This window comes from Elephantulus edwardii, unplaced genomic scaffold (genome assembly GCF_000299155.1).
Source record: "Elephantulus edwardii isolate Elephantulus edwardi_28Jun2011 unplaced genomic scaffold, EleEdw1.0 scaffold00051, whole genome shotgun sequence".
Lineage (NCBI taxonomy): Eukaryota > Metazoa > Chordata > Mammalia > Macroscelidea > Macroscelididae > Elephantulus > Elephantulus edwardii.
In genome coordinates this window covers 12,108,255-12,130,752 of record NW_006399801.1, presented here as the reverse complement: position 1 = coordinate 12,130,752, position 22,498 = coordinate 12,108,255, and the positions used below count along the sequence as shown (strand labels likewise).

General features: G+C 40.1%; 1 protein-coding gene across 1 annotated transcript in view; it reads left to right on the top strand.

The window, feature by feature from the left end:
* Nucleotides 1-22,498, top strand: part of LOC102846900 — a 79,759-nt gene that overhangs the window by 36,246 nt on the left and 21,015 nt on the right. The window contains exon 3 of the mRNA XM_006886788.1: nt 18,584-18,723. Coding sequence (XP_006886850.1) covers nt 18,584-18,723 — 140 coding nt within the window. The remainder of the gene's footprint in view (nt 1-18,583; nt 18,724-22,498) is intronic.

Genomic DNA, 22,498 nt, shown 5'->3' with positions numbered 1-22,498 from the left:
TGCAGCCAATTGCTTTTGCATAGTAAACACAGACATTTGTTTGGTACTCTTTGCTTTTGGCTAAGATACATCTGACATTGTTAATGATATTTCTGATGTGGTGGCCTCTTCTAAACCTAGCTTGTGTTTCTGATCTCTGTTGATGTATTGTTCCAGTTGCTTTTGGATAATCTTCAGCAAGATTTTGCTTGTATGTGGTATTAGTGATATCATTTTATAATTTCCACACTGTCAAATCAGCTTTTTTTTTTTTTTAATGAGAATAAGTATTGATCTCTTCCAGTCAGTTGGCCAGATGGTTGTCCTCCAGATTTCTTAGCACAGCGTGGTGAGTACTTTAAGGGCTACATCTGTTTGTTGAAATACAGCAATTGGTATTCCATCAGTTCTTTCAAAGCAGCTTGCACTTCTCCTTCATCACCATTTTAACAAACCAGATGTTGATATTTTTAACATTATAAATACAAACTGGGAACTCTCTGGTGTTGTAGTCCATAAAGAGTTTTAATGCTAATCCAGAGACTGCTGCTCTAGTGCCTCCTGGAAAAAGATGAGCAGTTCCATCCCAGGTGATTAACAGTCTTAGAAACCTTCTGGAGGGTCAACTATGAGTTTGAACTGACTTGGAGGCAATGATACAAGTTATTAAAGAAAACTTGTGAGTACTGGAAAGAAGAAGTAAATACTTGCCTCTGAAGCCGTCGGGAGGAGGTGCTGGGGGGACACGGAGAGCGCGCCCCTGGGCAGAGGAGAAGCCTGGAAGCGGCAGACTGGCGAAGTCACCTCAGATAATAGTGAAGAGGCATATTGCAGGTACAGAGAAAAAGCCGTTGGGAGGAGGTGCTGGGGGGACATGGAGAGCGCGCCCCTTGGCAGAGGGGAAGCCTGGAAGCGGCAGACTGGAGTCTATACATTGTTGTTGTTTGTTTTGTGCCTTCGAGTTGTTTGCGACTCATAGCGACCCTATGTACAACAGTCCTAAACTCCGCTCTGTCCTGTGCCAGTCCACTGTCTCTGACACTCCCATCCCGATTATCCCAGGCACTGAATCAATCCACCTCCTAGAGGGCCTTCCTCTCCTGCTCTGTCCCTCCACCCTCCCAAGCATGATGTCCCACTCTAAGGACGTCTCTCCTCACAACATGTCCAAAGTATGTTAGACGGAACCTTAGAATCCTTGCCTCCAAGGAACCACCTGGTTTAGCCCTTTTCAGGACAAATCTGTTTGTTTTCCTAGTAGTCCATGGTATTCTCAATACTCTTCTCCAGCACCACGGCTCAAAGGCATCAATTCTTCTATCCTCCTTGGTCATTGTCCAACTCTGATGCATATCAAGTGATTGCAAAGACCATGGCCTGTATCAGACGCACCTTAGTCTCTAGAGAGACACCATTGCTCTTCAGCACTTTGGAGAGGTCCCTAACAGCAGACTTTCCCATGGCAATGTGCCTTTTAATTTCCTGGCTGCTGGTGCCAAGACTGTTGACTATGGAGCCAAGCAAACTAAAGCTGTGTACAATCTCAATCTCTTCACCATCCATCCTGATGCTGCCAATTGGTCCAGTGGTGAGAATCTTTGTCTTCTAGCCTATAATATGGATTGAGTCTATACATAGGTTAGTTTATTTTTTAATGCTTCCTATCTTAGCTGAAAGCAGTACCAGAGGAATGTCTGTCTGCTAACCCTATGTGTATCACACTAGGACTGTCCTCTACAAAATTTTCAAGGACTGTGTTTTTGGAAGCTTGTCAGTGGCTTTCCTTTGAAAAACTGGTGACATGTGATTGAGGTCTGTGGTCAAGTTAACCACACCGTGTCAATATACTTTTACTTGTTTTCACGTTTAACTATAGACTATGCAAAGGCATTTGACTGTGTGGATCACAACAAACTATGGCTGACTCTGAGAAGAAGGGGAATCCTAGAACACTTGCTTGTGCTCATGGGAAACCCATACTTAATACCAGGAAGCATTTGTCAGAACAGAGCAAGGAAACACTGCATAGTTCAAAGGAGAAAAGAGGTGTCAAGAATGCATCCTTTCATACTTACCTGGCAGGGGAGATAACCATGATGAAGGTGGTTTTCACAGGGCGAGGCTTTTCCATTGTACTCTGGATGTGCTCACCCAGTGATTTCCCCAAATGTTGGAAACGTGACTGCATAATTTGTGGTAGTGGGGGACTGCGTTCCCGCTTTCTCCTGTTAAAAAAAAACAACAAAAACAAGTGCATCCTTTCTCCTTTTCATCTCAGTCTATATTGAGAACAGACCACTTGGGAGGCTGGACTTTATAAGAAGTAATGTGGCATCAGGATTGGAGGAAGACTCATCAACTATCTGCATTATACAAATGACACAACCCTGCTTGCTGAAACTGAGGAGGACCTGAAGGATTTGCTGTAGATGGTCAAGGGCTGCAGTCTTCAGTATGGATTGCAACTCAACATCAAGAAAATAAAGATTCTCACCACTGGGTCAATTTGTGGTTGCATCATGATAGATAAAGAAGAAATTGAGACTATTAATAGTTTCATCTTGCTTGGGTCCACTAGTCAGCACTCTTGGCAACAGAAGATGAATTGCTTTGGCAAAATCTGCTGTCAGGGACCGCTCCAGAGTGGTAAAGCGCAACATTGTCAATCTAGAGGCTAAGTTATGCCTGATCCAGGCCATATTCTTCACAATTACTTGCTTTGCATCTGAGAGCTAGACAGTGACTGAGGATGGCAGAAGAACTGAGGCCTTTGTGTTGTGGTAGTAGTGGACATTCCATGGATTTAGAAGAGAACAAACAAATATGTCCTAGAGAGAGTGAAACCAGGTTTCTTTTTGGAGGCAAGGATTTAGAGGCTCTGTCTCACATACTTTGGGCATACTGACAAGAAGGACCAGTCCTTAAAGATGCACATCAGGCTTGGAAGGGGGTAGGTCAGCACAGGAGAGGAAGACCCTGGATGAAATGGATTGACATAGTAACTGGGATAGTGGGGATATGTGTGCTGGAGACAGTGAGATTAGCTCAAGATCGATTGGGATTTAGAGCGATTGTGTGTAGGTCACCATGAGTCCCAGGCAACTCGATGACACACAACGACAGGATGTTTCATTTGCTAAAATTAAATTTCAGCCACGTCTTAACAAGTTTTACTTCCAGATAGACATCATATTAAACTCATTGCCATTAAGTTGGAACAGACTCATCACTTACCCTCCAATGAATTCTCAGGCTAATAAGTAGCAGTGGAGAAGATTACCCATCTTTCTCTCAAGGAGCAGCTGGTGGATTAAAAATGCATGCCTTTTGGTTAGTAGCATACCACCTTAACCTCTAGGCTAACGGGACTCCCTAAGTAGACATCAGTTTATAAAATAAAAGTAATCACCTGTAGACCCAGCTCCTAGAGTGCTGTATTTTCTACCAGTCATTTTTCCCGTACATTTTAGTTGGTCTTATTATTTCCCCCACTTAACATTATAAACAATTTACCTCTTTGAAAAGGTTAAGGGTAAATTTTAACAGTTGTGCAGTATATGGACATGCTCTCATTTACCTACTCAGTTCCTAGTTATTTACAACTTTATGTAGCTGTTTGTTCACTTACTATTCATTTGGTTGTCTGTTTTGAGCATCTTTCTGTTGAAGAAATGGCACAAGAAGAAAAACATCAAGTGACCCATTTCTACATGTACATTTCAGTGTCATTACTTACACTCTTTGTTGTGCATCCAGTCTTACTCTTCTAAGTTCTATTAACATAAACTCACTGACTTCTAGGTTTCTTATATAGATTTAGAATTTTCTTAGAGTGATTTGAGAATACAGATTCATAGAAAAATAACTACTGAGTCTAGGATAACATTTTCAGGAGTGGAGACAACATGTTCTAACTTACATGAAAAAATAAATCTCCCTTAGATTCTTCCTTCTGTTCTCACTGCCACAACTCTAGACCACCCCACCTGAATATCGCCCTGTTGGATTTGGAACATTGCCCTGCTTGTAGTCTTCAGCTTTGAGACAGTTTGACCTTTGAGTTGAATGTATGTTTTCTAGGGAAATTAATGTAAGGATGAGAAATAAATGCAACAACATGAGAACTGTCATTCCCTTGGGTTTGCTTCTCTTCCCCTTCTAAATGGAAATCTCATTGTCATATCCTGTGGCAAGCAGGATGTATGTAAATAACTGTTGTCTTTGCATGGCATTTGCTGACTTAGTTTACAGTATTTTTCCTAGATTTTGCTATTGAGTTTTACTGTTGTTGAACAATACTAAGTCAGCAAATGATAGGATGTGCAGGATTGACACAGTGACTATGGCAAAGGGGGCTGGTGTATTCCAGACAGGAAGAGGGGCTCAAGATAGGGCAGAATTCAGAGCTGTTGGGCATAGAACTGTGCAGAGCTGAGCCATAGTCGACTCAGCGGCACCTGATAGCATATCCTAGGAGTGGAATGTCCATTGAGTTTTGGTTATACTCTAAGAAATAGAAATTTGGGCACTTTTTTATTGTTTCTGGCTATAAATTTGGTTTTGTTTCTCCTCCTGCTCCTAGCTCCTTGACTAAGCCTCTCTGCTTTTGGCTAACAGAATGTGTGCTCTAGATTAATCCTCTCTGCCTTTCAGAAATGGTGTGATTTTCTCTTTGCTATAATGATCTTACTTCTTAAATTTTATGATTCAACTGAGTCTTTTCCTTTCTTGTTCCATTAAGAAAGTTAGCAACTTACCATTTATTCTTTGACTTAAGAGATTTCATGAAACATTTATTGACCATGTACTGTGTGCCAGGTAATTGATTCAGCATCTAATAAAGGTGAATAACTTGTAACCTTGAAGGGACTTAGTTTGGGAAGAGACTGACCTCTTAATTACACTTGGAAGATGTATATGGTATGAGCAAGATACACATATTACAGAGCAAAGACACAGTTCTCCTAAAAAATAGCTGAATTTTAAGGTTCTTATTCTTTTAATTCCTTCCTGTTCTTCACTCACTGGGTGGGGCAAACAGCCATTTCATTACCGTCCCCTCCCCACTTGAATTTGAGTGCCATAGCAGTGTTCTGGATATGGACGTCACTTTTAAATTCTATTTTCCATCATGGTATACAAATCTCAGCACTCTTGTCAAAGCTCATTTCCTTCTGGTAGTAGATACTGTTAAATGAGCTAGCTCAGCCAACTAATATTTTTTCCTACTGCCAATTCAAAAGCAGATGGTTCAGATCCAGAAGCTGTTCTACAGGACAAAGATAGTCTCCTCCTGTGTGACTTACAGCCTCTGAAAACTCACTGGAGAGCAAACTGTGAGCGAGTTCTGACTCTTATACTAATGACTTTTGACTCTTACCATATAGAAGTTTCTCACTTTCAAGTAGACTTTTCTTATCTCCGTTCTCTAAATCCTTTGCAGAGTATTACTCTCACTGGTCTCCTTGTCATTCCAGTGCTGCTCTCCTATCTTGTTCAGAAGTTGATATAAAAGGGGAAATCAGGGAACAGAATTGTGTGTGGAGAGCAGTTAATGTGATAGGTAACTCAATTGAGTCTACCAGATTCCTGCTATCAGTTTTGTGAGCTTTGGCGTTTTGTTTACTTGCTGCCATGGCAACAGGACTCCTGCCAGTCTTCGATTTCCCATCTTTTATTAATCTGTAAGTTCATGTGACGAGAGAAAGGGAAGAATAGAAATGGGAACCTTCTAGCACAAGGTTGTATTTGGAATACTCTCAGAATAGCAATTTTGGCATTTTCTTCCAGCAGATGAAGTGTGAAAGTATCCAGAAGTACTCTTCTGTAATGATTATCATTGCTTAGAGTTTTGGATTCAGGAAAGACTCCATTATTCCTCTGAGAAATAGTGGAACTTTTAATGTTTCTTAAATTAGAGCTGGGAGAGATTATTGCTGAAAAGTCTTTATAAACCACTCAGCCAGTCACCTTTGAGGTGATGAGATGTCTACTAGAGTTAAGTTTGCACCTGGAGGGCTTCAATGAATCCTAGTGCCCGGTAGTTTTTAGCTCTCTAGGCCAGTTGAATCAGAATATCTCCGAGTGAGCCATAGACATTTTCAAAGCTTGGTGATTACAGTGTGCACTGAAGGATTGCTTTGGTGATTCTGACTTTTTTTGAGTTACCTAAATCATGGAAGAGAGAACTGATTGTAAGCAAAGTGAGCCACCGAGTTTGTCCTTTAATGATGTTTAAATAAGCATTCTTTGACTTGAGACTTTTGACATGAGTGGATTAATTAAGGAACAAAATTGCATTGTAGCTATACTACACAGATCTGCTATCAACCTGTGCACTTAACTGATAACTAGTAAGTACATATAAAATTGGATCTCAGCCATAACTTTTGTTCTGTGAGTTGATGTTGAGGTCCTGTAAAGTAGGCTCCAAGAGGAACAATGCAAAAAATGACCACTGCCTGGTCTTGGGCCGCTCTTAAAACTGTTGTCATGTGGACTCTTGAGTTAGTTCTTTACATTTATTCATACTCTTTTGGGGTCATTACTGGGATAGATGTCTCAGAGTGGGAGAGCTGCAAAGGTCTCTTAAGGGTTCCTTGAATTTAAGGTACATCTATTTATGACCTAAAGATGCTCTGTTTACCCTGCAGTTGCAGTTATTTTACTATCCTTTACTACCTTTGCATTTGTCCAGTCAGACATGCATTGCCTGGCTGAGAAGACAAACTTTGTTATTTGTGCTTTGCTACTTGCTTGTAGTGGTCCAGTCTCTAGAGAGTTGGCACTGCTAACCCTTGTATCTGGTGGTTCAGATACGCCGTTGGGTCTGTAGGTCAGCAGTGGGCAGTATCCTCCCATGTGATTTGAGGTGTTTGGAAACCTGCTGGAGGATCAGCTGTGAGTTGGTTCTCACTCAATGGTAGTGAGTTGAAAAGGAGTCCTGTTGTCATAATGTGTATATATATATATATAGTGCTGCTACCTAAAAGGTCGGCTTGACTCCAACCAATTGCTCTGAGGGAGAAAGTTGGACAGTCTCTTGTAAAAATTTGCAGCCTTAGAAACATGATGGAGGTTGCTATGAATCAGAATGGACTCCATGGCAATGCATTTCATTTAACCTGTGCTGAATACAGATCATTTATTGCACTGCTCTTCTGTGTTTCACACTGCCCATCTCACATTCCAGTCCCCCCCCCCTTTTCATAATATACTCCAAATAATATCTTTTCATACTAGATTTTCCAGGTTTCCAAGAATCTTAATCCTGGCTGCATGGATAGAGAATAGGCAGGCTTCTCTTAATTTCCTCATCACCTTGGTTTCATTGGACACTGGTCTCATCTTGTCATCTTGTTTGGGTTTTTTTCTAATCCTGAGACCAGTCAGCTCTCGACACTTCTAGATTCCCCTTTTCTCTGGCTACCCATGAAGAACAACCAGTTGGAACAATTGCTAATGCTATTTGAAGTACCAGCTTGCAGGAGATCTTTTGGTTGCTTGGGAATGCCATCCATCTATACTTGTTATCTTATAAAAACCTCGTGAATTTGAAGTCACTGGAATTAATTCTTTAAGTGTTCAAATATAGGTCTAGGGCTTTGACATAGAATTCACAGTTGATGTACCTATTATAAGGAAGCACTAGTGGCTTGGTCAGTAAATCATTGTGCTGCCAACCTAAAGACAGGAGGTTTGCCTTTATTAGGAGCTCTTTGGGACAGAGGTGGGCGGTCTCCTCCTGTATGATTTACAGCCTCTAAAAATCTGGTGAAGGGTCAGCGATGAGTCAGTTCCAACTCCACAACATAAACAGACTTCACTCAAAAAGAAGTTTATCATTTTATGTTGAGAGTATAAAACATCATTTTACCGCTCCATTCATTCATTGTAAGAGAAATGAGGTATTAAAACTGTAAAGAAGAGAATGTTCTAGGGAGTCTAATAGCGTTAAAAACTTGCTATGTATTCATCAAGATTTTTCTCCATGCGCACATATGAAGTGGGTTCATTTTTCTTTCTTGTCTTCTCTTGTCTTTCTTTTCCCCCCTTCATTAAAAATGTAGATGTCAGAGCTCTGGTGGCCTAGTGGTAAGAATCTGCACTGCAGTCCCAAAAATGTAGGTGCCACACACTGATTTCTTCTGTTATTTTGAAATATTTTCATGTTGGTAAATAGGATTTAGTGAAAGAGAAGACCCTCAGCAAGATGGGCTTGACACAGTGACTGTAATAATAAGCTTGAGCATGGCTGAGATTGTGAGGATGGGCAGGATAGGGCAAGTCCCAGCCTGCTGTTCATAAGATCACTACTGTAAGCTGTAGTGGACTTGGTTTTTGTATTTCTTTCATTGATGAAGATGCTTTGAATTTATTGAATCAATTTCTTGCTGTAAAAAAATGTTATCTGTACCCAGAACACTCTTTTGACTCCTCTTGGCAACTGGCCAATTAGTACAATCCTCTGAGTAGGGTCATTCTCCAAGCTGGTGATGGTTCTTTCTGATCCGTCGATCTCATAAGGATTTGCTGGTTAAATTGCCAGAGTATTGGCCCAACAAGAAATCCAATCCAAATTCATTGTAGCGAGAGTAAGGCTTTATTAATCAATTTTTCAAAATTTGGACACAGACAAGTGGGTGCACCTTCCACATTCATCCAAGAGTTTTCACCTCCCAGGCCTAAAGTTCCTCACTGGGCAGGCCCCATTCCTCATTAACTGAGTACCAGGGATGGAACGCACATTCTTTTCCTATGTCATCTAAGCCTTGTCTCCTTTTAACTGCATGTCCCTTCCCTCTTCCCTTACCTTGTTTGTATACACATTCTGGAGGCTCTGTGGTTTGTCATGTCCCTTAACAATTTGTTTCTTTTGGGTCAGCTCCTCACTTACTCAGCCAGCTTTTATTCTCTTTACTCGAAAGATAGACCAGTCTAAAGTCTGTTTCTTACACCTATTAATGGAAAACTAGTCTTCAACCTAATTACTATTCTAATTATTATGTGATGAGCATGTTCATAGTTAAATCTTTATATGGATATAATAAATTGCTTAGAGTAAAATCCTAGACATGATCTTGCTAGGATTGGATGTATATGAATTGTAAACTAATACAAATTGTTTTTCACAAAGTTTATGTTTTCATTAATAATGAGTTTGAAATGAAACTGAACTCTTTAACAGTCTAGATAAAATATTACCAGTGGTGGGGACAAAACAATGTCTTCTACCTGTAGCATACACAGTGCCCACATTGGTTCTACCCCAAACAGAAATTCTTTGATGCTTTTCCTGTCTTATCCTGATACTCCAGACCCTATCCCCCTTATTTGAAAAGAGTATTCCTTGCTGTGGATCTGGTGTAGGGCAGCCACCAAAACCTTACAAACTATTCTGAGTTTCTCTAACATTGTTGTTTTTACTTTTTTACCTGCCTTTTGTCATTTACTGTCTGCCTTATCTGTATTACAACTTTCTAAGGGCAGGGGCATTGTCTTTCATATTCTTGTGTTTTCCTTTTTTGGGGTAAGCTGCTCAGGGAGCTGCTCTGACACTCTTGTCTAGAGAACATTTTGAGAGGAACATTTCTCCAGTTGCTTTCTAGATAATGAAATTAAACCATAATAAATGGTCAGTATTTCTTCTTCATTCCTCACAGTACTAACTTTATAGAACTCTTGTTTCTGACATAGAATTTGGTAGGCCCTGAAGATACATTCTCTGCTCCTTCAGTCCAGCTCCCAAAGTTAAATGAGTAGACCTCCTCTTCTATATTTGACCTGTGCCAATAACAGTAAATGAAATTGATTTCCTAGGAAAGATTTCTGTGGGTCCCTGTCCTGTAACCTATTTTTCATAAAAGTAGTGTGTAAATTAAATAACCAGTTATAAGTGCTTTTCACATAATAGATATTGAATAGCATTCCATTGAGCACGCCTGCTGTCTTGACGTCTTTAAAGCCATATTTAAAGGGCAAAAATAACAGATTAAAGATGAAGGAGCACCTAACCCAAGCCATGGACTGCCAAGAAAACAAATTCATCCTGGAGAGGGTTAAACCAGGCTACTCCTTGGAAGCAAGGATTCTGGGGCTTCATCTGACATACTTTGGACATGTTGTAAGGAGGGACAGGTTGTTGGAGAGGGACATCATGCTTGGGAAGGTAGAAGGACAACACAGGAGGGGAAGACCCTCTATGAGGTGGATTGATTGAGTGACTGGGCAATCGGGATGAATGTGTCACAGGCAATGCGGTTGGCACAGGGTAGAGCAGGGTTTAGGGCTGTTGTACATAGGGTTGCTATGAATTGCAAATGACTCGACGGCACATAACAACAACAACCCAAACCATGATATTTTCAGTTTCTTTATATACATGTGAAAGTTGGACCATGAATAAGGAAGACCAAACAAAAATTGATGCAATTGAATATACCACAGACTGCCAAAAGAATAAACAAATCTGTTTTTTAGAAAGTTCATCCATGATGCTTGTTAGAGGCCAGGATAGTGGAACTTTGTCCCACATACTTTGGACGTGTTTCAAAAGTGTGAGTCCTTGGTAGAAGACTTCATGCTGGGAAAAGTAGAGCATCATCAAAGAGGGGAAGATCCTCAATGAGATGGATTGACAAAAATATAGCAACTGTGAGTTTGAGTTTGTGAGGCACAGGATAGGGCTAGAGTCCAATTTGTTAAGCGTAGGGTTACTTTGAGTCTTAAGTGACTCCATGGCACCTAACAATAACTGTTAATTCCTTCATTGTAGTTGAATCAGTTCTGATTCATAGCTGACCTTCCAGTGAATTTCTGAGGCTGTAAGTTACAGTGGGAGGAGAGAGGCTGTCTTATCTTCGTTCCACGGAGCTGCTGGTGGATTTGAAACATTGGGTATGGGCAGCTTTATGGTTAGCAGTACAATTCACAAGCAGATGCATCACCAGAGCCCCTTTTTATAGGACCGTTTTTGGATGCTATCGAATCTGCACCAACCTATAGCTGATACCCCAGCAAGTTTTCAGAGGTAGTAAATCACATCGGAGGGGATTACCCATCCTTGTCCTATAGAATAACTGGTGAATTTGAACCATGTGCATTTAAGATTTCAGTGCACCTTCTTACCATTAGACAACGTACAATACTTAATTTCCTAACACATCTTTCTCTTTTACTTTGTCAAGATTATTGGAATCTTTGTTTAGTAGTTATATTTTAATATTTACAATAAATTATGTATTAAAATTGATTATATTATAATTATGTAATGATAATATATAATTATTATTGATTATATTAAAAATTATTAATGAGCAAAGTAGTAGAGCAGGTAAAGACTCAAGACCTTTGTAATCTTTAAATCACAAATACTAATATTTAGTTGCTTACTCTCAGATTACATGTGTATAGTAATTTATATCAGTAAGTAGACATGATTAAGCGTGCTAGCCTTGTCTCTGCTGAATTTTATCCTACATATTTTTAAGTAAGTTTATGCTTGATGATTTTTAGTCGTTAATTTCCTGGAAGGCTGTAACTTTTGATTCAATGAAAGAGACTCATAAGCATACTTGATAAAATAAATCTCATGGGACCGGTGTTATTAGTTGGACTTCCACAAATATCTTTAGGTGGGACTAGTGCTTCCCACAGTTTGACACTAATGATTGTGCATTCTAATCTTCCAAAGCCTGCTAGGGCAGAGCTGTTGTTGCCACATCCTGGTAAAGCCTGTCCTTTTGAAAGGTTAGATTTTCATTTACAAATTGCTCTAAGATTTTCATTACACAATTTCCAGAGATACTCTCTTTATTTGATATTTCAAGGAACTTTCCCTCCGTTTTTAAGAAAGCATTTTAAAATTGCAGAGAATGGTTTACATATTTCCAATTTCATAGAGTTTGACTTTGTTGCTAAGTAAGAAAGGTAAGAAAGGGTGTTGGAAGATACAGGTCAAGGTCATGAATTCACTGTGGTTTTGGTGGACTGTGAGAACATTGTAGTGATTGCTGGTTATAACACTTTAAAGCTTTTGAGATTGGTAGTGATGTTAATAAAGATGATTCTTCAATTGCTTAGGCAAACCCTGAGTCTTTTATATCTCCTGTATGTAATTCTCCCTGGGAGAAAGCTAGGTAATTTCTTCCCATTTTAATTTACAACTTGGAAATAGGATCACTACAAGTCTGAATCAACTTTGGTATTGAGTTTATGTTTTGTATGTCTAGTACTTTTTCAATTGTCACGATTTGGAGGCATCATTTCTTCCTGAGTCTTCGATATTCATTATGTGACTTTCAGATCCATAGGAAGCATTTGAAAATACCATGGCTTGGTTCAGGCAAACCTTGGTCTTTAATGTATGTCCTTACTTTTTAGAATTTTGGAGAGGTCTTTGGCAGCAGGTTTTCCTAATCCAGTGTACCTTTAGTTTCTTGACTACTGGCTGCCATGGATATTGATTATGCATTCAAACAAAATGAAGTTGACAACTTTTAATCTTTTCTTCAGACAAAGAGAGGAAGACCTTCCTCAATAAGGTGGATTGACACAGTGACTCTTTAACAGTGGGCTTGATTGAACATGTCCGAGATCAAGAGGATGGTGCAAAATAGGACAAGGTTCAGATCTGTTTGTTCATTGTGTCACTCTGAATCATAGTCAGCAGGACAGCACCTAACAGCAACAACAATGTCATTATGGTCCAGTAGGTCAGGATTTTTATTTGTTTTGATGTTGAGATAGAATCTATTTTGAAGGCTGTCTTTGATCTTCTGCAGTTGGTGCTTCTGATCTTCACTTTCTGAAAGCAAAACTGTGTCATTTGTGTACAGTGGTGGTTGGTGAGTCTTCCTCCAGTCTGATGCCATGTTCTTCATATAACCCAGTTTCTCAAATTTTGTTCATCATACAGATTGAATAAGTATGCAGAAAAGGATACAATTCTGGTTCATGCATCCCTTTCCTGACTTTAGACCTTGCAGTCAATATGTAATATGCCAGTTTTAATGAATAAACAAACATTTTTGTTAAAAGAATAAGATAATAGTTTTAATTTCTAGCATGGTGAATACTGAGAGAAAATCCACAGAAAATTCCTTTGAGCTCAGTAGATTTTAAGACTATAAAGGAGTCTTAAGACCTTTATATTGGAGGACTACAGTTCTAGGAACTTGTTTGCTATTCCTTTAGTTACTCTCTCTACCCCCCCCCCCCCGTAAAAAATACCCCAGAATCAGATTGGAGTTTGGTTTGGCAAGAGTTTTAGAAGTTATTGTCCAGTTTCCGCACTCAATTTGATGGTCATCCCATACCTCTTTTTGTACTTCTGTTGATGGGAAGATCTGTACTTCACAGGGCAGTCTTTGTCATTGTCATTGACATTATCAGGAACATGCTTGGTCAAGGCTCTGTTTATTTGTAATTTGTTTCTGTGTTTTAATTCCAGTTTATTCTTGGGTGGTGGTTGTTGCTGCTATGTGCTGTCGAATTGCCTGCAATTCATAGCGAACCTATGTAAAACAGCTCTGAACCCTGCCCTGCTCTGAGCCACTCTCACTGACTCCAACACACATACCCCTATTGCCCCATCAGTCCATCTCACCTGAGGTCTTCCTTTCCTGCTCTGTCCCTCCACCCTTCCAAGCATGGTGTCATTCTCCTGGGACTGGTCCCTCCTGGCCACATGCCCAAAGTATGTGAGACAAAACTTCAAAATCCTAGCCTCCAAGGAGAACTTTGGTTTTACCCTCTCCAAGACAAATCTATTTGTTTTCTTGGCAGTCCATAGTATGGTCAAGACTCTTCTCCAGCACCACAACTCAAAGGCATTGATTGCTCTTCTGTCATCTTTGGTCATTGTCCAGGTTTCTCATGTGCAGCAAGTAATTGCGAAGGCCATGGCCTGGATCAGGCTCACCTTAGTCTCTTGACTGACATCATTGTTTTTCAGCACTCTGAAGAGGTCTCTGACAACAGATTTTCCCAGTGCCATTTGTTTTTTTATTTCCTGACTGATGGCGCCAAGAGTGTTGACTAGAGCTAGTCAAGTTGTAATTGTTAAAACTTCAATTTCTTCTCCTTCTGTCATTTTGCTGCCAATTGGGCCAGTGATGAGAATCTTTGTTTTCTTGAGGTTGACCTTCTGAAGCAGGTGCTTCAGATTTCAGTAAGCAAAGGTGTGTCATCTGCAAAACGTAGGTTGTTTATATGAGTCTTCTTGGGTAGAATATACCTAAGTCGTCTTCACTTCCTTCAGCTTAAGAAATGCCAAATGTATTTGGCTCTTTTGATTTTCTGACTCCAGCTCCTTGTACTTTTCATTGTAATACTTTACTTTGTCTTCCTTCACTGCCTTTTGAAATCTTCTGTTCAGCTCTTTAGTATCTTGAATTCTTCCCTCTGCTTGGCTTTTCTGCACTCTAGTGCAACATTCAGTCTCTTCTGACATCCGTTTTTGGTCTTTTCCTTCCTCCTCTGTCTTTGGAATGACCTTTTGCACTCTTCTTGTATGATATTCTTGATATCCTCCCACGACTCATCTGGTCTTCCTTCATTGGTGTTCAAGACCTCAAACCTGTTCCTGAGATGGTTTTGAAATTCAGGTGGGATAGACTCAATGTCATATTTTGGTTCCTGTGGATCCAATTTAATTTTCCTTAGCTTCAGCTTGAACTTGCATATGAGTAGTTGGTGGTCAGTTTTACAGTCAGCTCCTGGCCTAGTTTTCACAGCTGACAGTGAGGTTCTCCATAGATGTAATCAATCTGATTCCTAAATGGACTAGGGGGAAAAAAGGTGTGCAAAAAGCAAGACTAAGGTGCACTTGATGCAAGTCATGGTATTTTCAGTTGATGCCTTTGAATTGTGGTGTTGGAGAAGAATATTGAATATCCCACAGACTGCCAAAGGAACAAAACAGTTGTCTTGGAGGAAGTGCAGCCAGAGTGCTGCTTGGAAGTATTGCTGGTAAAACTTTGTCTTTCGTATTTGGAGCATGTTGTTAGGAGGGACTGGTTTTTAGGATCACACATCATGCTGGGAAAGGTCGAAGGTTCACAAAAGAGAGGAGATAGGTTGGCATGTTGAGGATGGTTCAGGATAGGGTGAGGCTCAGTTCTGTTGTTCGTAGGATTGCTGTGAGTAGAAGTTGACTCAGGACTACGTAAAGATGACTTATAGTTAGCACTCTGATAGGGAACAGGGTTCTAAGTGAAAATTGGCTTCAAATTCCTCATTCCTTAAACAAAGGAATCCCTATGGGAGATACAGTTGATACATAAATCCACTTAGCTAGCTCCTGCTCTGTACTGTACCATGTCTTAGGATTTAGTTTGTATAAGATAGGGGAACATCTTTGTGTTCTAGCGTTCTAGTGAGTGAAGACTAAATGACGCATGTAGTCAAAATTATATATTACCACAAGATCCAGGGGTAAACAGATAGAGTACTTGTTGGGGAGCAGAAACAACTTTTTATTATTTTTAAACTTTTGTGTAGTTTGGAATTCTAGGAAATGAATATGGCCATTTAACCAGTCTGTAGTTTAACCTTGACATATAAAAATTAAATTTTTTTTTTTAAAAAGAATATATTTTGGCACCCAAGTTTTCCAGGTACTTTCGTGTTAGGTAGCTTCCCCCCCCCCCCTTTTTTTTTTGACAAGTGTAAGAGGAAACTTTCACAAGCTTCAGAATAGCATGCTCCGTGTTCCATGCTGTAAACACTTCAGTTGGGATTTAAACAAGAACTTAGATATTGAGATATATTACTTTTTATTATATAAGTTAATTGATAGAAAGCTTGATCAAGAAATAAACATTTTTAAGGATGAGAAATATCCTTCTGTTAATAATGAGGCACCTACCAAAATATGAAAATACCTTGTGATCCATGAATGAAAAGAATAATTTAGTCTCTATGCTGATTGAACTATGTAAAAGAAGTTAGATTTGGGTCCCAATTTTTGTTTCTGATTAACTTGTTTTCTCATAAGAGTGGTAAATATGTAAAATGCTGTAAGCATACCTTTTTATTATGAAATAACCAGGAGGCTTATCTGAGGTGAAAGTAAAAAAATTATTTCTCCATACCTTAAGCTAGTGCTTTGTGTAGCCTTTGAATTTTAGCAGTATTTGACAGGAACAAAATTTAGGGAATAGGATGGATTTTTCTCTGGTTGCCTGAATGCACGCTTAGATTTCATCCTGTAATTTTTTTTTTTTTAATGTGATCCAAGATGGGCCAGTGGATCCATTTCTTAAATTCCTCCTGCATTTATGAATCTTGGTTTTCATTCTTTCACTTAATGTCACTGAAATAAACTGCCCCTTTTCCATACCTCAGTCTCTGGCTTTCTCTCCCCCATTGTCAGTTTTATTTTTTTCCTTGACTCGGACTCTTCCTCCTAGAATCCATACTATATCTCTCAGAGACTCAGTTCTCAAGTTACTAAACTTGCACATGTACGTGTGTGTGTAAAGATTAAATATGTAAAATGAAAACACTAGACCACTTTTGAGCAAAAGAGCCCCAGCAACATATTACTTAACACATGTGTTGAAGTGCTAACCAAAAGGTCTACAGTTCAATCTACTGGGCCACTTTGGGCTAAGGATGAAGATGCTTAGTCTCCTCCCATACAGATTTACAGCCTTGGAAACCAAATGGAGGTCATTGGGAATCAGTGGGGATTATATACCTACCCCATGACATGGTGTGTTAACATGTCAGTCTGCAAATGGGAAGGTCAGTGGTTCAAATCTACCAAATCTTGGGAGAAAAACTGGATAGCCACATCTCAGAAAGAGAAATCTGAGAGAGGGTTGCTATGAGTTGAAACTGACTTGATGACAATGGGTTTGGAACTTAACAGCAGTTACACTGCTGGCATAAACATCATTGTATCGTGTCAATTTTCTTTTTGACTTGTTCCTTCTCTTTGAACTAGTTTGGTTATGTTTTCTGTTAAAACATTTGCTCAGAATTGTTTGCCCTTCAGATTCTGGCCTTTCCCCCCTTTCATTGCTTTTACCACTCAGCAATCTCAAAGCTGACTCTGCTTTGCTAAGTGACTGTGCAGCGGTCATACTGTGACTTTCTCTTCATCCATCTCTTTCCTTTTCTGCCCATCTGGAGGCTGCCACTCTTCCTTAAGTTTCTGGGACGTGGAGACTTTTGGTTTCCGTGTCATGTTTAATTGTATCTTTTATATTTGCATTTCTAGCTCCAAGTCTTCTTTTCAGCTCCCTGATGCTAGTACTTAGAAAGGTTCTATCACTGACCTTTTCACACACTAACTCTCCTTCGGTATTTGCTCCTGGGACTTCACAATCTTCTCAATAGACTGTTAGATGTGTATTTCTAACCCACTTGTTTTTAGCTTAAGTTTTATATCATGAAAAGTCACTTTAGGGTACCATAGGCATCTCAGACTCAGCATATTCCAAACCAAACTTTTGTTGTTGTCCCCCCAACCCATTGATTCAAATTACCGTTTAACTGTTAATGATAGCTAATATTATTTTCCCAGCCATCATATTTTGGGTCCTTTTTTGGCCACATTTTTTACTTATACTTTACATTATTTTAGTTGAATTTTTTTTTCAGGTTTGCTCTTGTGAAGAGTCAACTTTGTGTGTGTGTGTGTGTTTGTGTAGGCATAAAGAGATAGGCAAAAGGAAATTCACTACAAATTTCAAAAAGCCTTTGGGTGATAGGGTTTTGCTTGAATTTGGGTTTAGTTGGTTTGTGTTTGTGTGTGTGTGTGTGTGATGCCCACGCACACAATACTAATTCTCAGCCTACAATTTTTTTCCTTAACACTTCCTGCCCCTGCACTTCTTCCACTGGGAACATACTTGTTCTGTCAGTGCACTCATACTTTCTTACTCTATCTATACTCTTACTCATTGCTTTGTTCATTCTTTTCCTCTCATTTTTCAAGGCTCCTCTCAAACTTTCCTCAGTGAACCCTTCTACCAACTGAATATGAGCCCTTGAGTTTTTACATCATTTTCTGTGTTCTACCTTCTGGTCTTTTTATGTATGTGTTTGTGTTAATTCCTTTTATTAGCCTGTAAGCTCCATGAGGGCAGAGATTATATTTTTATTCATTATTCTTGATTTTGGTTATGACTTCCCCATTTTTCCTTGGAAGATAGCCCATTCCCCATTTTCTGTAGTTTTGGTGGGCAGTCAACCATGGTATCCTGCCAATAGAATCTGCTTCCCCTGGAATTTCAGTTTTGAGTTTTGAGATACAAGGACTGACAGTGATTGGTGCTGACTCGTCCTGGCTGAGGTTCTCTGAAGAAGCCACCCATTAGTTCCTGCCTACCAGAACCCTGGAGCCGCTCTGGTCCCTGGACCCTCCGAGGCCTGGTTCTTCAGCTTTTCCTTCATATCTGTGAGCTATCTAATATCCTTACAATAAATGTCTTTTTTTTTTTTAAAAAAAAAGTAATTTTCCAGACAGTTTCTGTTGCTTGTTACCCAAAGATCCCCATCAGTAGAACAGATATGATTAGAACTGACCCTTCTGTTTATCATGATTCTGATGTTTGTTTTTTTCTCTCTTTTTAAAAACAAAAACACTAAACAGCCAGAGACTGCTGCTGCTTTGAAACGTATGATAGAAGCCTTGATGGACAGAGGAGCCATAGTGAGGAACTTGGAAAACCTGGGTGAACGACCGCTTCCTTACAGGATGGCCGCTCACAATCAGAAGCACACACGAGGAGGGTAGGTTGCTTCCCGAGTCATAGATATCATAAGATAAAAATCTTTGTGTTTCATAAGGTGTTTAATGTGTCTTAGAAATTATTATAATTTCACCATTATGCCAGGAGTGGTTTATAAGGTGATGTTCAGGTGCATCACCTGGCAGTATTGTGTTGTAAATAGGATCCAATTATTTTGACCTTATAACTAATTGTGGCCAAACGACTACCCTTCCCCAAATTGTGTATCAGAGTAGAACTGTGCTCTAAAGAATTCCAGTTGCTGGTATTTTAGATACAGATAGATTAACAGGCTTTTTTCCCCCACGGCGCCCCTGGGTGAGCTTGGGCTCAACACATCCTCTAACACCCCACACCCCCCATTAGCCCTTGAACACATTAACCATTTATGCCACTCACGGTGTAGGATAATAAAGGATACAAAAATAGGCCACACTAGGAGCAGGTTTATAAAAATTGCTGATTATGGAATGCCCATTAACCTAAGCACATTGGACAGTATGCTCTCCACAATACTCAGTGCATCCTTTGTCAGTAAGAAGGTTCCAGATTGTAACAAGCAGTGTACTACTTAAGACTAATGTACATAACCAGGCCTTACCCATAAGAGAAAATTATTTTATCTATTTTGACTAATAATCACAATTTTCTATAATGGAATTTTTTCCCACAACATAACAATTTTCTGAAACAGGTGTCAAAGATTTGATTCTGTAATAATAACTGTGGATTTTGTTGGGACTTATTTGCTTGTTAAATTGGTTTAATGCTTCTATAAGCCCTAATGATTTTCACACCCATGGTTTCAGGTGTTGAGAGAATAAATCTCATATTGCTGGGCTCTTTATAAAAAAGATGATAGAGAAGATGTGATCTTGTTAGCATAGTGGAAAATATACAGGATTGGAGACAGCTAGCTCTCCCAGTACTCAGCAGTTGTATGTGATACTGAACAAGTCATTTAGCCTCTCAGCTTCTGGCTTCTTAAGGTCCTAAAGTAAGATATTGACATAGTAGAGGATCAGATGAGATCATCCCTGCAGATGTGCCCTGTTGACAGTACTGGGAGCTACATGAAACGTGTGTAGTGACCCTGTGCATGTGGTGTGGGACCTGAGCGGACTCATGACCCAGACTGAGGCTTTCTTACTGCATTTCAACCTTCTACTGAGAGGTGGCCTCGATTATAAACTTCATCTTTTGATTGCTTCATCTTGATTTGTGCTACTGTTTAGCTTCTTGAGCGGCACCTCTGAAGAGAGTGCCTTAGGTGTTGCTAGGCAACATGAAATGCACAGTGGCTAGTCTTCTACAATCAAAATAACAACGAGGGCTGGAGATTGTCTTTAAATTGTGGAGAGTGTCTCTTTTTTTAAAAAAAAAAACACAACAACATACAAATGGTTTGATTTTAACAGCAAGCTTACAACATTTTGGCAAAAGAGGAATAAATGCATTTGGCCAAAATATTAGTGAAGTTTTGTGGTGGAAGGTACTACCAGGGAGAATAGCCATTTTTATCCTCTTGTGACAGTAATTGCTTAGATGCACGCTAGGATTGCTTCCTTCTTCTCTTTTCCAAGTAGACTTGACTTTGTTAAGGACTGGTGCCCAGTATCCTAGAGTTTATACTTCTGTCAAATTCTCAGAGGGAGCTCTGGTGGCTTAGCAGTAAGAAATTATGCTGCCAACCTGAAGGGATATATGATTTGAATCTACTCTCTGGGAGAAAGAAGATAGGCAGTTTCCTCCTGTGTGATTTACAGCCTCTGAAAAACCTGCTATCGAGTCAGCTGTGGTGAGTTGGTTCCTAATTGACAGTATACAACACTGCAGTCACATACCCAGAGTCCCTGCATAGTTAATTGGTTGGCTGCTGACCGAAAGGTAGTTGTTTCTTGACCTCCCAGAGGCCCCTGCAAAAGATAGGCCTAGCGATATACTTCTGAAAAATCCATTGACACTCCTAAGGAAAACTAGTTCTTTTCTGGTGTATGTGGATTCACCATGAGTCAGAATAGCTGGTTTTACTTTCCTTGAAGATGGCACCGAAAGTGAAGAAGGAAGCCCCTGCCCCTCTCAAAACTGAAGCCAAAGCAAAGGCATTAAAGGCCAAGAAGGCAGTCCTGAAGGGCGTCCACAGGCAAAAAAAAAAAAAAAAGATCCACACGTCACCTACCTTCCGGCGGCCTAAGACGCTGAGACTCGGGAGGCAGCCCAAATACCCTGGAAGAGCACCCCCAGGAGCAACAAGCTTGACCACTATGCCATCATCAAGTTTCCCCTTACCACTGAGCCAGCCATGAAGAAGATAGAAGATAACAACACACTTGTCTTCATTGTGGATGTCAAGGCCCACGAGCACCAGATCAAACAAGCTGTAAAGAAGCTCTGTGACAATGATGTGGCCGAGGTCAACACCTTGATTAGAAATAGATTTGAAATTTTAAAATTTAGATGATTTGTCATAGTAATTGGAATGTGAAAATTTACTGGTCAGAGCCCAGGAGTGGATTCTTAGAAGACGCATAGTGAGTATAAGTTCTTTGAGGTCTCCAGTATGTAAGATTAGATGATTGACAGGATTGGGGAAAGCCATCTACATTCAGTATAGCAAGATCTACTGCCATATTTGAACAAGGAGGCCACTTTCAGTGTCCTGCTTAATGTTACATAATTTTGCCCTCACATTGCAGTAATTTAAACAACCCTGGTATATTCACACAATTGCGACTCATAGCGACCCAATGTACAAGAGCTCTATACGCTCTTCTATCCTGTGCTAACCTAGCCATCTCAAACACACTTATTCTCACCTCTCCAGTCACACAATTGATCCATCTCATCAAAGGTATTCCTCTCCTTCGCTGCCCCTCCACTCTGTCAAACATGATGTCCCTCTCCAAGGACCAGTCCCTCCTTGCAACATGCCCAAAGTATGTCAGACGAAGCTTCAGAATCCTGACTCCAGGGAGCATTCCGGCTTCACCTTCTCCAGGACAAACCTGTTTGTTCTCCTAGCAGTCCATGGTATATTCAACACTCTTCTCTAGCACCACAGCTCAAAGGCATCAGTTCTCTTCCTGTCAACCCTATTCACTGTCCAACTCTGAGGCATAGCACGTAGTTATGAAGACTACAGCCTGGATCAGGTGCACCTTAGTCTCCAGTCTGACATCGTTGCTCTTCAGTACTCTTGCGAGGTCCCTCACAGCCGACTTTCCCAATGCAATTCGTCTCTTGATTTTCCTGGCTGCTGTTATCAAGAGTTTTTACTGTCTTCACCATCCATACTGATCCTACCAATTGGCCCAGTGGTTAGAATCTTTGTTTTCTTGATGTTGAGCTTCAGTCCATATAGGAGGCTGTAGTCCTTGACCTTCTGCAGCAGGCACTTCAGGTCCTCCTCAGTTTCAGCAAGCAGGGTTGTGTCATCTGCATAACGCAGGTTGTTGATGATTCTTCCACCAATTCTGATGCCGCATTCCTCTTCGTATAGCCCAGCATCTCGGATGATCTGTTCTGCATACAGATTGAAAAGGTATGGAGACAGAATACATCCTTGACGAACCCCCTTCTTGATTTTGAATCACATAGTATCTCCTTGCTATGTTCTGACAACTGCCTCTTGGTCCAAGTATAAGTTTCGTATTAGCACAATCAAATGTTCTGGAATTCCCATTCTTTTCAGAGTCAGCCACAGCTTATTTTAATCCCCACAGTCAAAAGCCTTTGCATAGTCAATGAAGCACAGATAGACATTCTTCTGGTATTCT